At 49.7% G+C, this 14,077-nt stretch overlaps 2 protein-coding genes across 2 annotated transcripts; one reads left to right on the top strand and one right to left on the bottom strand.

Annotated features, from left to right (window-relative positions):
* The first annotated feature begins 3,952 nt into the window (after positions 1–3,952).
* Pcsk1n (proprotein convertase subtilisin/kexin type 1 inhibitor) lies at positions 3,953–8,532 on the top strand. The gene is made up of 3 exons (XM_013032390.1): positions 3,953–4,166; positions 7,473–7,945; positions 8,213–8,532. The coding sequence occupies exons 1-3, from the start codon at positions 4,053–4,055 to the stop codon at positions 8,406–8,408; spliced, it is 783 nt and encodes a 260-aa protein (XP_012887844.1). The 5' UTR covers positions 3,953–4,052; the 3' UTR covers positions 8,409–8,532.
* A 1,389-nt stretch (positions 8,533–9,921) lies between these two features.
* Eras (ES cell expressed Ras) lies at positions 9,922–10,590 on the bottom strand. The gene has a single exon (XM_013032391.1). The coding sequence runs from the start codon at positions 10,588–10,590 to the stop codon at positions 9,922–9,924; it is 669 nt and encodes a 222-aa protein (XP_012887845.1).
* Positions 10,591–14,077: the final 3,487 nt, after the last annotated feature.

Below are 14,077 nucleotides of genomic sequence, written 5' to 3'. Positions count from 1 at the left end.
CTTCCGGCTTTTTTCTTTTTGCTTATGTGGTGCTGAGGAATCGAACCCAGGGCCTCAGGCATGCAAGGCAAGCGCTCTACCACTGAGCCACCTTCCCAGTCCCAGTCCCTTAGCTTTTTTTGCTCTAGGTTGGCCCTCGCCTGGCTTTTTGGTGGTTAATTGGAGATAAGAGTCATGGGGCCAGGAATGTGGCCTAGTGGTAGAGTGTTTGCCTAGCATGCATGAAGCCCTGGGTTCAATTCCTCAGTACCACATAAACAAAAAAAGCCAGAAGTGGCTCTGTGGCTCAAGTGGTAGCGTGCTAGCCTTGAGCAAAAGAAGTTCAGGGACAGTGCCCTGACCCTGAGTTCAAGCCCCAGGAATGGCCAAAACAAACAAACAAACAAAAAACAACAATCACTAAGCCAGGTGCTGGTGGCTCATGCCTGTAATTCTAGCTACCTATGAGCCTGAGATCTGAGGATTATGGTTCAAAGCCACCGCAGGCAGTTAGTCTGTGACATTCTCCAATCTCCAATTAACCACACAAAAAAAGCTGGAAATAGAGCTATGGCTTAAGTGGTAGAGCACTAGCCTTGAGCAAAACCACTCAGTGACAGCTCCAAAGCCTTGAGTACATGCCCCAGGCCTGGCACACAGGATTACACATAAAAAGAGTCTCAAAGACTTTCCTGTCTGGTCTGGCTTTGAATCTCCATCCTTAGATCTCAGCCTCCTGAGTATCTAGGACATGATTAATATTAGCTCTAGGTGCTGGTGGCTCATGCCTGTAAACACCTATCTACTCAGAAGGCCGAGATATGAGGATCGTAGTTTGAAGCCTGCCTAGACATAAAAGTCTGTGAGTCTTATCAGCAACAGTGCTGTGGTCCTGAGTTCAAGCAGGACTGTCAAAACAAACAAACAAAAAAAAACCAGTCGGGCATGGGTGGCTCACACCTGTAATCCTAGCTACTCAAGAGGTTGAGATCTGGGGATTGCAGTTCAAAGCCAGCCCAGGCAGGAAAGTCCATGAGACTTTTTTTGGTCGGTTGTGGGGCTTGAACTCTGGGCCTGGGCGCTGTCCCTCAGCTCTTCAGCTCAAGGTGAACGCTCTACTACTTGACAGTGCCACTTCCAGTTTTCTGGTGGTTTATTGGAGATAGGAGTCTCACAGTCTTTCCTGCCTGGGCTGGCTTTGAACCGTGATCCTCAGATCTCAGCCTCCTGAGTAGCTAGGATTACAGGCGTGAGCCACCAGCGCCCCGCTCATGAGACTCTTATCTCCAATAAACCACCGGAAAACTGGAAGTGGCAATGTGGCTCAAGTAGTAGAAGGCTACTCTTGAGCTGAAGAGCTCCGGGACAGCGCTCAGGTCAAGAGTTCAAGCCCCACGACCGACAAAAAAAAAAAAAAGAAAAGAAATTAGGAATTGTGTGAAGGTAACTTGCACCTGTAATTCTCGTTATTTGGGGGCTGGGTCTCAGGAGTATTAAGGCCAGACCAAGCAGAAAAAAAGCACTTGTAGCAAACATCTCACAGTTTGTGTTCATGAGACATGCTATGCCTAAGATGTGTCTTTTGCTTGGATCTTACAAGCAGAAATCGAGAAAAATATCAGCAAGGGAAAGAGAGCTTCCCAAAAAATGATTAAATTTTTTTTATTTATCTATTTTTAACACAAGAGCTTGAACTCAAGAGCCTCATGCTCTTGTTCAGTTTTCTTTTCTATGCTTTTCCTTTCCTTTTCTTTTCTTTTTTTTCTTTGTAGGTCATCAGCATGAACTTAGGGCCCAGGCACTGTCCTTGAGCTCTAATTTATTCATTTATTTATTGTCAGTCATGGGGCTTGAACTCTGGGCCTGGGCGCTGTCCCTCAGCTCTTCAGCTCAAGGCAAGCACTATACCACTTGAGCCACAGCACCACTTCTGGTTTTTTTGGTGGTTAATTGGAGATAAGAGTGTCAGGGCCTTTCTTGCCCAGACTGGCTTTGAACTATGATCTTTAGATCCCAGCCTCCTGAGTACTTAAGTTTATAGGAGTGAGCCACCAGCCCAGCAGTTCATTTATTCATTTATTTATTTTGGCTAGTCCTGGGGCTTGAACTAAGGTCCTGGATACTGTCCCTGAGCTTCTCTTGCTCAAGGCTAGCACTCTACCACTTGAGCCACAGCACCACTTCTGGATTTTTCTATGCATGTGATACTGAGGAATCGAACCCAGGGCTTCGTGTAGACAAGGCAAGCACTCTACCACTGAGCCACATTCCCAGCCACCCTCGCGCTCTTTTTACTCAAAGCTGCCGCTCTACCACTTTGAATCACAGCTCCACTTCCAGATTTCTGGTGGTTAATTGGAGATAAGCGTCTCAAACACCTTCCTACTTGGGCTGGCTTCAAATCAGGAGCCTCAGATCTCAGCATCCTGAGTAGCTAGGATAATAGGCATGAGCCATTAGCACCTAGCTGTCCTGGAGCTGTTTGCTTTACCACTTGATCTGACTTTTTGCTGGTTAATTGTAGGTAAGAGTCTCAGATTTTTTTGCCTGGACTGGTTTTGAACTATGGGCCTCAAGTCTCAGCCTTTTGAATATCTAGGATTAGAGGTATAACCCACTGGCACCCAGCAGTAGATTGAAATTCTTCTTTATTTTTTTTTTCTTTTTTGTTGGTTGTGGGGCTTGAACTCGGCCTGGGCGCTGTCCCTCAGCTCTTCAGCTCAAGGCTAGCACTCTACCACTGAGCTACAGCATCACTTCTGGTTTTCCAAGGGGTTTTTTGGAGAGAAGAGTCTCATGGACTTTCCTACCAGGACTGGCTTTGAACTGCAATCCTCACATGTCAGCCTCCTGAGTAGTTAGGATTACAGGCGTGAGCCACCAGTGCCCAGGTGGATTGAAATTCTTTATGAATTAAAAAAAATCTATGTATTTATTTATAGAAAAGCAAGTAAGTATAGACAGAATGAGGACATGTATAGAGACAAATACAGAGTCAGGGATAAGGAGTCACACAGGAGAAGAAAACAGAGCTGAGGGCACAGGAGGACAGAATAAGAAACATCTGTGGAGAGATGAAGTTTCTGGCAAAGAGACAAGGACAGGGTGGAAAGGAGCATTAAAAAAATCTCCCTCTAAATGTCATTCTGTTTTTGTTTTTGTTTTTAATTTTTTTGTTTTATGGTACTGGGGTTTGAATTTAGGGGCTTTTTACTTGCTTTTTTTTTTTTTTTGGGTCTGGTCGTGGGGCCTGAACTCTGGGTCTGGGCGCTGTCCCTCAGCTCTTCAGCTCAAGGCTAGCTCTCTACCACTTGAGCCACAGTGCCACTTCTGGCTTTTTTCTTTTTGCTTATGTGGTGCTGAGGAATCGAACCCAGGGCCTTATGCATGTAAGGCAAACACTCTACCACTGAGCCACCTTCCCAGCCCAGGGGCTTTTTACTTGTTAGGCAAGCATTCTATTGCTTCAACCAAGCCCCAGCCCTAAATGACATTCTTGTTCCACCATCGGTGGGTGTTGATTTGTGGCTGCAGTTGCTTATAACAGCTTTATTGTGGTCAAGGAGCTGAGTCTCCTTGTCATGGTGTATGGTGAGCCATCCATGGTCACGACATCTGGATTAAAATCGTCTCTTTGTAAAGGGCCAGGCTCATAATACAAGATCTGTAATCGATTGTCCAAGGCACAAAGCTCATCTCCTCCCTGAGGAGCAAGCATTGAGGCCCAGACCTCTATTTCACTGCGCTGAGTTAATTTTCTCTCACTGTCTGGTAAGCCAACAGCAAGGTCCACTGCCCTAGCAACTGCCCTCCGACTACTACCATGGCAACCGCCAGTGCAGGCACCAGCTTTCCACCTTGCCCCTTGGGCATCTCCATGGTGATGTGCGGGATGAAGGGGCTGCCAGATCCCGGAGGCTGCGCCTGCGTAGAGTGGCAGGAGGGGGTGGACAGGAGGGGACCTGGCTTCTGGGCGTGCGCAGCCGCAGAGCTCCGCAGCTGTACCCGCTAGCCCCAGCGCTGCGCATTTGTCAGCCAGTCCGCCTGTCCGGAGCCCGGCTCGTTGGGGCAGCATGGCGGGGTCGCCGCTGCTCCGCGGGCCGCGGGCCGGGGGCGTCGGCCTTTTGGTGCTGCTGCTGCTAGGCCTCCTTCGGCTTCCACCTGTGCTCGGCGCGAGGCCGGTAAAGGTGCGACCCCAATCCGGTGCCGGGTGGGGGTGGGGAAGGGAACAGGGAGAGGGATGCGGCGGGTGAGAGAATTGGTGTCGCATCCTCTCTGGGTCCGCTCCAGGCATGCGCAGAGAGACAGACAAGGGCTACCGGGGCTCCAGTTGAAAAGTCCCTGCACAATCCAGGCCGACTCATCTCACATCCGAGACTAGACTAGGTTTCCGAGTGTTCGAGTGGTGCTGGCCTGGGCTGGGTCAGGAGCCACGCCCTGCCAGTCTCTGCGCATTGGGAAGCCTGGCTTTGCTTTGCTCCAGGCCTGTAGCGCTGTCCGCAGCACTAAGACGCATTCAGATAGTCTGTGCGCATATCCTTGTGTGCATGTGATGTGATGACAGCGGTGTAGGTGTATTGTGTTATGTGTGTGTCCTTTAGCAGGAGCATGGCTCAGCTTCCTACAAAGGTGACATTGTGTGTCTGGATGTGTAATACATGTGATTGCTGATGATGCTTCTATGGATGACTTTTATGACCCCACTTGCTTTCTCAGTGACACTGTGTGTGTATTAGTGAATCTTTGTGTGATGACGTGGTTTATGGGCGTGTCTTCCTGTGTGCTTGTGTGTGCCTCTGTGAGTTCATTTTCACTTGGGAAGGAGTAGTCTTTCATCTCCCTGTGTGCATTCCATGTTGGTGATGGTTGGACAGGGTGGGAGGGATTTTGTAGGTGCACTCATGAGGCTGCTTCTCTTTGCTTCTTTGTGGAGCTGTGTCATTGTGAGAAAAGGAGCCATGATGTCTCCAATCTGCATTGTTTGTTGGGGTGGTGTGTGTCCTGGCACATGGGTGGCTTGGAGGGTGTAACTGCATGATCATTACAATCACAGGAGACCTCAGGACCACTCCTTCTGAAATAAAAATGATGGGAATGTGTATGTTTCTTTGTATGGAGATGTGGTAGTGTTGGGTTGCATAGATGACATCGCATGGGCTGAGAAGAGACAGAGACAGACACAGAGAAAAAGATTGCTGATGAATAAATTCCCAACCAAAGCTGATGGGTGCCAACCAAGGATAATTGGAGCAGCTTCTTCCTCTAGCTCTTCAGGACTGAATCAAAGATTTTTAAAAAAAAATATTTTTATATATAACACTATCATATATTTATACGTACAACTTAAAATATGATAAAATAACTTGTTAAGTAGCTGTCACTCAGTTTAAGAAATAAACCATGAGCCAGTGGCTCATCCCAGTAATCCTAGCTATTCAGGATCTGGGGATCTTGGTTCAAAGCCAGCCCAGGCAGCAAAGTTCTAGAGACTCTTATCTCCAATTAATGACTGAAATGCCAGAAGTAGAGGTGTGGTTCATGTGGCAGAATATCAGCATTGAGTGAATAAGCTATGGGACAGTGCTCAGGCCCTGAGTTCAAGCTCCAGTTCCAACATCAAAAAATAAACTAATTAAAATGAAGAAAGGAGCCAGGCGCTGGTGGCTCACGCCTATAATCCTAGCTACTCAGGAGGCTGAGATCTGAGGATCACGGTTCAAAGCTAGCCCGGGCAGGACACTCCGTGAGACTCTTATCTCCAATAAAACCCCTAGAAAACCAGAAGTGGTGCTGTGGCTCAAGCGGTAGAGTGCTCGTCTTGAGCTGAAGAACACACGGACAGCGCCCAAGCAAGAGTTCAAGCCCCATGACTGACGAAAGAAAGAAAGAAAGAAAGAAAGAAAGAAAGAAAGAAAGAAAGAAAGAAAGAAAGAAAGAAAGGGGTGAGGTTGTCCAAAAGAGAAGTGCACACATTATCTGAATTGTGAAATGGTAACCTCTGTGTACAACACCTTAATAATAACAATAAAACAATATTTTTACATAACCAGAAGAAAGGCAATAATAGAAGCCAGCATATATCCTTTCTCGGTATCCTTCCCTCATAATCACTGCCCTGTAATTTTTGTCCTTTGATTCTTTATTTTTGTTTGCAGCTTACCTCAAAACCACCTATTGTTTAGTTTCTCCTGCTTTTTACATCAAAGAAATGGAATCAAACTGGGCATTTGCCATCTGGCAGTCACTAGGGATCACTAGGAAGTGTGTGTCTCATTGTCTCAGGCAGTCTGCAGTGAGATTCTGGAACTTGCTAATGGGAGGGGGGAGAGAGGTTGGGGGTTGTTTCAGCTCAAACTCAGAGTTTAGCACCTGTGAGGCAAGCACTCTACCACTGAGTACACTCCTAGCCCACATTTGCCATTTTTGGCTCAGTTTGGTGGTGAGATTCATGTATATCTAAGTGTGTGGCTGTAATTAATTTTATGGCTGGATAGTATTATGCCCTATGAGTAAGTATTTCATGACTCTGTGTCATGGCTTATATATGGATTTGCAATACGTCAGTGGATATTAGGATATTTCCAGACCTTTCTTTCTTTCATTTCTTCCTCCCCCCCCCTTTTAGGCAATTACAAGTGCTGTTGTCATCTTTCATGATCCCCCAGGAGTGGGTTATAGAATATATGGCTCTTTTGGGACATTACTAACTTACTGTTCAAAATTATTTTGTCAATTTAATTCCCACTGGCAAAATATGAGAATTTTCATTTCAAAGAAATGGAATGTGGGGCTGGGAAGGTGGCTCAGTGGGAGAGTGCTTGCCTAGCATGCACGAGGTCCTGGGTTGGATTCCTCAGCACCACATAAACAGAAAAAACTGGAAGTGGTGCTGTGGCTCAAGTGGTAGAGCGCTAGCCTTGAGCTGAAGAGCTGAGGGACAGTGCGCAGGCCCAGAGTTCAAGCCCCCCCCCACTGACCAAAACAAATGGAACTTCCAACCCAATTGCCTGTGGCTCATGCCTGCATTCTAGCTACTCAGGAAGCTGAGATCTGAGTAAAAGTGGCCCTGCAGGAAAGCCCGTGAGACTCTTATTCCCCAATTAACCACCAAAAAGCCACCAAAAAAGTGGAGCTGTGGCTGAAAACTGGTAGAGAGGTATCCTTGAACAAATAAAGCCCTAAGGGACAGTACCTAAGCCCAGAGTTCAAGCCCCAGGACCAGCACTCACACAAAAAATCAAACTGGGCCGTAGAACCAGGACAATTTCTGAGAGTTCCTACAATATCACTGGGGATGCATGCCTGGGTGGGTGGGTGAGGGTCTTTGGTGGTCTTAAGTGTGTCTGCAGATATTTAATACCTTAGAGGTATTCGTGTATTTAGGTGGGGCACGGGATGGATCTACCCCACCCCCATCTCTACTTGGAGGTTCCTGCCCTGAAGCACCACTGACTGGCACCCTCTCCCTTCTCCCCTCTCCCATCTTCTCACAGGAACCCCGCAGCCTGGGCGCAGCGTCACCACCAATGACTGAGGCTGGCGCTCCCCGCCGCTTCCGTCGGGCAGTGCCCAGAGGAGAGGCAGCGGGTGCGGTGCAGGAGCTAGCGCGGGCGCTGGCGCATCTGCTGGAGGCTGAGAGGCAGGAGCGGGCGCGGGCCGAGGCGCAGGAGGCGGAGGATCAGCAGGCACGCGTCTTGGCGCAGCTGTTGCGCGTCTGGGGCTCCCCGCGCGCTCCCGATGCGCCCTTGGCCTTGGATGACGATCCCGATGCTCCCGCCGCGCAACTGGCGCGTGCCCTGCTCCGCGCCCGCCTTGACCCCGCCGCCCTAGCAGCCCAGTTGGTTCCCGCGCCTGCCCCCGCCGCTGCCCTGCGACCCAGACCCCCCGTCTACGACGATGGCCCCACAGGTCCAGATATCGAGGATGCCGGGGACGAGACACCCGACGTGGACCCGGAGCTACTGAGGTGCTGGACCACGGGTCGGGGATTGGGCCCTAGAAAGGGAGTGAGACTTTGGATCGATCGATCCAGGCGGAGGAGGCAAATTTGCCGGGCTGGAGGGCAGTTCAGGATGTGGACTTCCAGCCCTGGTGCACTGCTTCCCACAGGGGACATCAGTTTCTGGGATGGGGACATCTGAGTATCTAATTAATAGAAGGGTCAGGAGACCAAAGTGAGTTTATGAGGTCCTGTGCTCCATTCGGGGTCACATTTCCCCTCTCTGTCCCGCAGGTACTTGTTGGGGAGGATCCTCACTGGAAGCGGGGAGCCGGAGGCTGCAGCTGCCCCGCGTCGCCTCCGTCGTGCTGCCGAACAGGATCTTGGTCCAGAGGTGCCCCCTGAGGGCGTACTGGGCGCCCTGCTGCGTGTGAAACGCCTGGAAAACTCCCAGCCCCAGGCGCCTGCGCGACGCCTCCTGCCGCCCTGAGCACCACCTGCGGGAGGCGCCCTGCAACCCCGCCCTCCTCACTCCTCAAGCGTTCCCGGCTGCACGTCGTCGTCATCCACCAGCTTACATACACCACCCCAAGATTCCCTCCCTGCCTCTCAATAAACACGATCTGAAGCAGCTATTTGTCTCAGTGGCAGTGGCTAGGGTGGCTAGGGGCTGGGTGGGTGGCAATGGTAGTTTTTTTTTTTTTTTTGCCGGTCCCGAGGCTTGAACTCAGGGCCTGTGCGCTGTCCTTGGGCTTCTTTGGCTGAGCCACACCTCCACTTCCGGCTCCTGAGTTTATTGAGAGTCTGACGGACTTTTTTGCCCTGGCTTGCTTCACATCCTACCCTAGTTGGCCTCAAACCATAATCCTCAGATCACAGCCTCCTAAGTAGCTAGGATTACAGAATTGAGCCACTGGTGAGCTGCTATAGAGACAGCCACTCAGGAAATGACAGTGACAACTGTAGTCCCCGTCCTGATCCTGGACTGCCCTGCTAGGCTTCACTAGGGTATGGGGATCCGAGATCATGGTCAGCCTATCCTTCTGAGGGCCAAGCTCTTATGGACTCAGCTCCTGGTTATTGGGGGATTTTTGCCCAAAAGTCACCTACTCCATAATTCTCTTCACACCTCCCTATCATCAGTCTTCCATAACCCAGCCACCTAGCGATCATACATTTTTTTTGTCAGTCGTGGGGCTTGAACTCAGCCTGGGCACTGTCCCTCAGCTCTCCAGCTCAAGGCTAGTGCTCTACCACTTGAGCCACAGTGCCACTTCCAGTTTTCTGAGTGGTTTATTGGAGATAAGTCTCATGACCTTTCCTGCCCTGGCAGGCTTTGAACTGTGATCCTCAGATCTCAGCCTCCTGAGTAGCTAGGATTACAGGCATAAACCACCACGACCAGCTCATACATGAGATTTTTAAAGTCTGGTCTCTGCATTCTTTGTACCCACAGCAGAGCTGGGAAATTTGTCTTTTTGTGCTGGTACTGGGGCTTGAACTCAAGACCTAGGTATTGTTTCTTAGCTTTTTCTCAAGGCTGCTCTTCTATCACTTGGGCTGAGCCACACCTCCCCCTTTCAGCTTTTTCATGATTAATTGGAAATGAGACATAAGGACTTTCTTGCCCTGGCTGGCTTCGAAAGGGATCCTCAGATCTCAGCCTCCTTTGTTAGCTAGGATTCCTGTCATTAGTAATTGGCTCCAAACTTCTTGATAGATTTCTCATAAATCATGTAACTCTACTCACTTCACTCCTACGCATGAAACACATGACAAGAAGGCAGCTTTAAAACCTGAGGACATTTAATTTTGCACAGAACCTCTTAAAGTGATACAATCAATACTAGACACACCCATGTATCAAAAGCCCTTCACCAAATGAAGATGTCCGTAAGCCCCAACAGTGTCTATGAGATTTTTGGTTCTGTGTGTGGGAGTCTCATGTCAAGGGAATCTGCAACTTGGCTGGGGAGAGAGACATCTTTTCTTAACGAAGACCTTCAGGCCACTGTGCAGCCACAGCTACACATTGCTTTTTGGTGCCGGACATTCTTAGCTGCTCTTGCCTTGGCCTCCTGGGTTCTCTGGATCTCATGGATGAGCAGAGAAAAGGCTTCTTCCACACCTTTCTGAGTCTTGGCTGAGGTCTCCACAAAGGGAGCCCCCCAGCTTTTTGCCAGGGCTGCAGCTGCAGCATGAGCATCTCCAGAGGTAGACACCAGATCACATTTGTTGCCCACCAAGACAAGTGGCTGGTTGATCTGAGGGCCCCAGGTGGCCCGCATCTGCTGCAGCTGGTCAAGAGATGAGAGGTCATCTAGAGCAAAGACAACCAGTACCCCATCACCAACTGCCAGGCACTGGTCACGCAAGGACCTGTGAATATCTTGCCCTGATGTGTCCATCACATTTAGAATATAGCCTCCATCATCTTGGGCTACTTCCTTCCAGTAGGAATCCTGGATGGTGGGATCATGGTCTTTCACGAAACACTTGTGGATCATTTGGATGGTCAGGGCACTCTTGCCCACACCGCTTGCACCCACTACCACTGCCTTGTATTCAGGCAGCCGTTTGTCAGCATTTTTGGACTGTGCCCAAGTCTCATGACTCTCCACTGGGGTGCAAGAGCCCAGGTCCAAGACACTAGGCTTAGCTGGCAGCGGCATGTCCCAAGCAGGCAGGCAGCTAAAGGAAGAGATGTAAACAGCAGGCTCAGCAAGTGAGAAGAAAACAGGGGCTAAGGAGGGGAGACCATCTAGGAGCAGGGGTGGAGGCAGGGGGAACCCCTGGGTATCACTGAATCAACATTTGTTAAGTGCCTATTGTGTGCTGATCTCTTAACAATATGCATGTGTTATTTATGTGACTCCACCTACTTTTCTTCCTTCTAGAGATAAACTTGTTGAAGGCAGGGGTTTTGTTCTCCCCCATCCCCCCCCCACTCTTTTTTTTTCCAGGTTGGGGGAAGCAAACCCAGGCCTCCAAACTCAACCCTGAGGAAGAGTCCCCATCTCCAGCTTTACAGAGATGTAATTTACATCTCTTAAGGTTCACTCAGATAAACCATATAATTCCATGAATTTCAGAATATTCATAGAATTTGTGGGACCATCAACATGGTGAAATTTTAGAGCACAGCTATCACCTGGCAAAAAATAGCGCATTCATTAGCAGTCCCTCCCCATTGCAGAGTGGGGCAGAATTTTGTTTGTTTTGGTCGTCTTTGAACCATAGCCAGGTAGTGTCTGTCAGATAGGTGACTGCTCAGAACTTTTCCCATGCCCAGTAACTTTATGTTTATAAAGAAATTTAAAAGAAATTCACACAAACATTCTGCTTTACCCACAAGGACACAGTTTAAGGACCCTCTATAAGGATATTATTATCTAAAAAGAAAATAAACTAAGTAAAACATGTCCGTTATCTTTTTCTTTCTTTCTTTTCATTGTGCTGGTACTGAGGCTTGAACTCAGGGCCTCCCTTTCTGGCTCAGCTTTTCCAGCTCAACTGGTGCTTTACCACTGCTAGCCACACCTCTAGTTCCTGTTAACCATTTTTTTTTCCATTAGAATTTAGTCTTATCTATTGACAAGGTAAGTGCTAGGAACAGAGAAGTACAAACCAACCAACCCTGGGCTTTGCAGACATTTTCTACATTGTACTTAGTGTAATATAATTCTTATTTTGTATAATTGGTGAGTTTGTTGACTTGTGGAGCCACAAATAAGAGAAAATATTTTCAGTACTTGGTGGTCTGTAGGCAGCAGGGGCTCAGTTAATGCTATGCATTTTTATTCTTATTTAGTTTTCATTGATTCAAGAATTCCTGCAGGTGAAGTCACTCAAAACAAACTCAACTCCTAGCCTTGGGAGCTTTAGAGTCTAGCTGGGAGACAATAAACATGGTAAGTAAGGAAATTATCTTGTATATTAGGTAAGGGTAGGCACACACCAGGTGCTCAATCTGTGTTAGCTATTAATAGTAAGTCATCTTTAACTCACTCAATGCACTTCCATATCCGGTTTGGGGAGTGCCTCCGCAAGAGTGCACCATAATGGTCTTCCCCACAACTTTCTATGGAAAACCAGAAGTAGTGGGGTGGGGGAGCGAATCCACAACAGGTTCAACTGAGCTTCAGATGCAGATGCCAGGGTGGGGGGAGGGGAAGGTCCCAGTTTTTTTTTTTGGGGGGGGGAATTTCAGAAAATGTTCCCTGGAAGGACTTTTCCAGAAAGGGGGTGGGGGAGAACAGGGTAACAAAACAGCGCTTTGGGGGATTCCCTTTGTTTGGGTAGAAAAAATTGGGAGAAGTCTCTGAAGGCAATGAGCAGTGACCACAGCCTCCTCAGAAGAGAAAAGGTCAGTGTTGGTCGGTAGCAGGGTAGGGTGAAAAGGAGAGGTGGGATTCTGGTATGTTCTGAAGGTTTGACTCCAACGGCTTTCTTAAGAGATTACAGGCCGGGCACCGTTGCCTCTTGCGTGTACTCCTACATACACAGGAGGCTGAAATCCGACGATCCCGATTTAAAGCCAGCTCAGGCGGGAAAGTCCGTGAGACTCTGATCTCCAATTAAGCACCCAAAAAGTAGAGCGCTAGCCTTGAGCCCAAAACAAAAACAACCAAACGCAGGGACAGTGCCCCGTCCCTAAGTTCAAGCCTCAGGACCTACACAAAAAGAGAGATTACGGGTGGGGGAGCAGAAAAGAATGACTTGCACGTGTGGTGCCATCAGCACAGACGCGGAGGGAAGCGTGAGCGGCCCTTCCCTTCCCTCGCGGCTAAGGTGCTGGCCATTACAGTAATAATCGGGAGCGCAGCAGGGAGAAGCGCAAGCGTCTCTCCCGCGAACTAGCAGGAGGCGCCCTGTCCTTGAGCCCACGAACACTTAAGGGTGAAACGCTGGGGAGGTCAAGGTTATGGAGTGGTCTGGAAGTGTTAGAACTAGTCCTAGGCTACTGGCGGGGCCTCTGCTTTCCCAACGGAGATGCTATGGAAAGTCTCAGCGTTCGGCCCAAGGAACGCCTAGGGCCCCTTGGCAGTTGAGCGTTCGGCTAGTCCCCAGGGACTGGGGCGCCCCCTTTGGGCGCGAGCTTTGAGTTCGTCGGGAGCAGTCTGGCCTTGCCTTAGTCAAATCTCGGACGGGGAGAGCCGGAGGAGTGTGTGTGTGTGCCCCAAAATGGCTTTTCAAGTTACCCCAGGCAACTTGTTTGCTTACTACCCACTTTTCTGAGAGGAAAGTTTGAGGGCAGGGGAAGAGTGAGCCTCAAACTTCCAGGGCACACTTCCACGTCGGGCGCCCGGGTGCGTCCTGAGAAGCAGGTACCACAAGCAGCACCACAGGCTCCCCCGGAGGGACGAAGTGGGAATGAGTGAGGGGCTCGCTTACCCTAGAAGTTAGGACGGTCGGGGAAGGACTCCTTCAGACCAGCACAGTAAGACACTCCAACCCCACGGCCCTGAATGAGGCCAAGAAACAGACGCCCCACTCACCTGTGTCACAAGAGCAGCGGTGCGCAGGTAGGCAGGCGTCGCTCAGCTCTGACGACCACACCAACAAGGGGCTTCTCTGCTCCCCACCTCCAGCCAGCTCGGGGGGGGGCGGGGGGGGAGTGGGCATGCGCAGCCGCCCTCTTTCGCCCCCACCCACCTGTCTGCAATCCCTATTCTGCTCCCGCCCCTACCGCTGGGGGGCCGGCCACTACTCGGGTCTGGCCTGGAGCAACAGATCACCTATCGCGGGTCGTGAAGGCATTTACCGAGATGTGCTGGTTCGGTGCGCGGCGCGGCGCTACAAGGCTGCTCCTCGCTCCCTTGACCATTTGAGATGAGACCTGTCTGCGTGTTGGGGACTGTATCAAGCTTTAACCTGGAGGGCAGGATATGGAGATTTCAGGAACCATTTTGAGTGAATGCTTCTTTGGGGCCAGGGGGCTTGTAAGGCAGCTTTAGCTTTTTGGTAGTTCTGGAAGAGTTTGCATCTGTCGGTCCCGGAGGGGAAAAAAATTACAAGGGGCTATTTTGTTAAAGTAGAAAGAACTTGATCTGGATGTTCCAAATTTGCAGCTATGGAAATCATAAGACATAATCTGACCAACGAGATTTAAATAGGGGTTTGGGGACGGACAACTGGGATGCCCTTTCCCCAAATCCA

The sequence above is a fragment of the Dipodomys ordii genome, unplaced genomic scaffold, assembly GCF_000151885.1.
Source record: "Dipodomys ordii isolate 6190 unplaced genomic scaffold, Dord_2.0 Scaffold154, whole genome shotgun sequence".
Classification (NCBI taxonomy): domain Eukaryota; kingdom Metazoa; phylum Chordata; class Mammalia; order Rodentia; family Heteromyidae; genus Dipodomys; species Dipodomys ordii.
The sequence above is the reverse complement of the archived record's forward strand: the minus strand, read 5'-3'. Positions and strand labels throughout refer to the sequence as shown.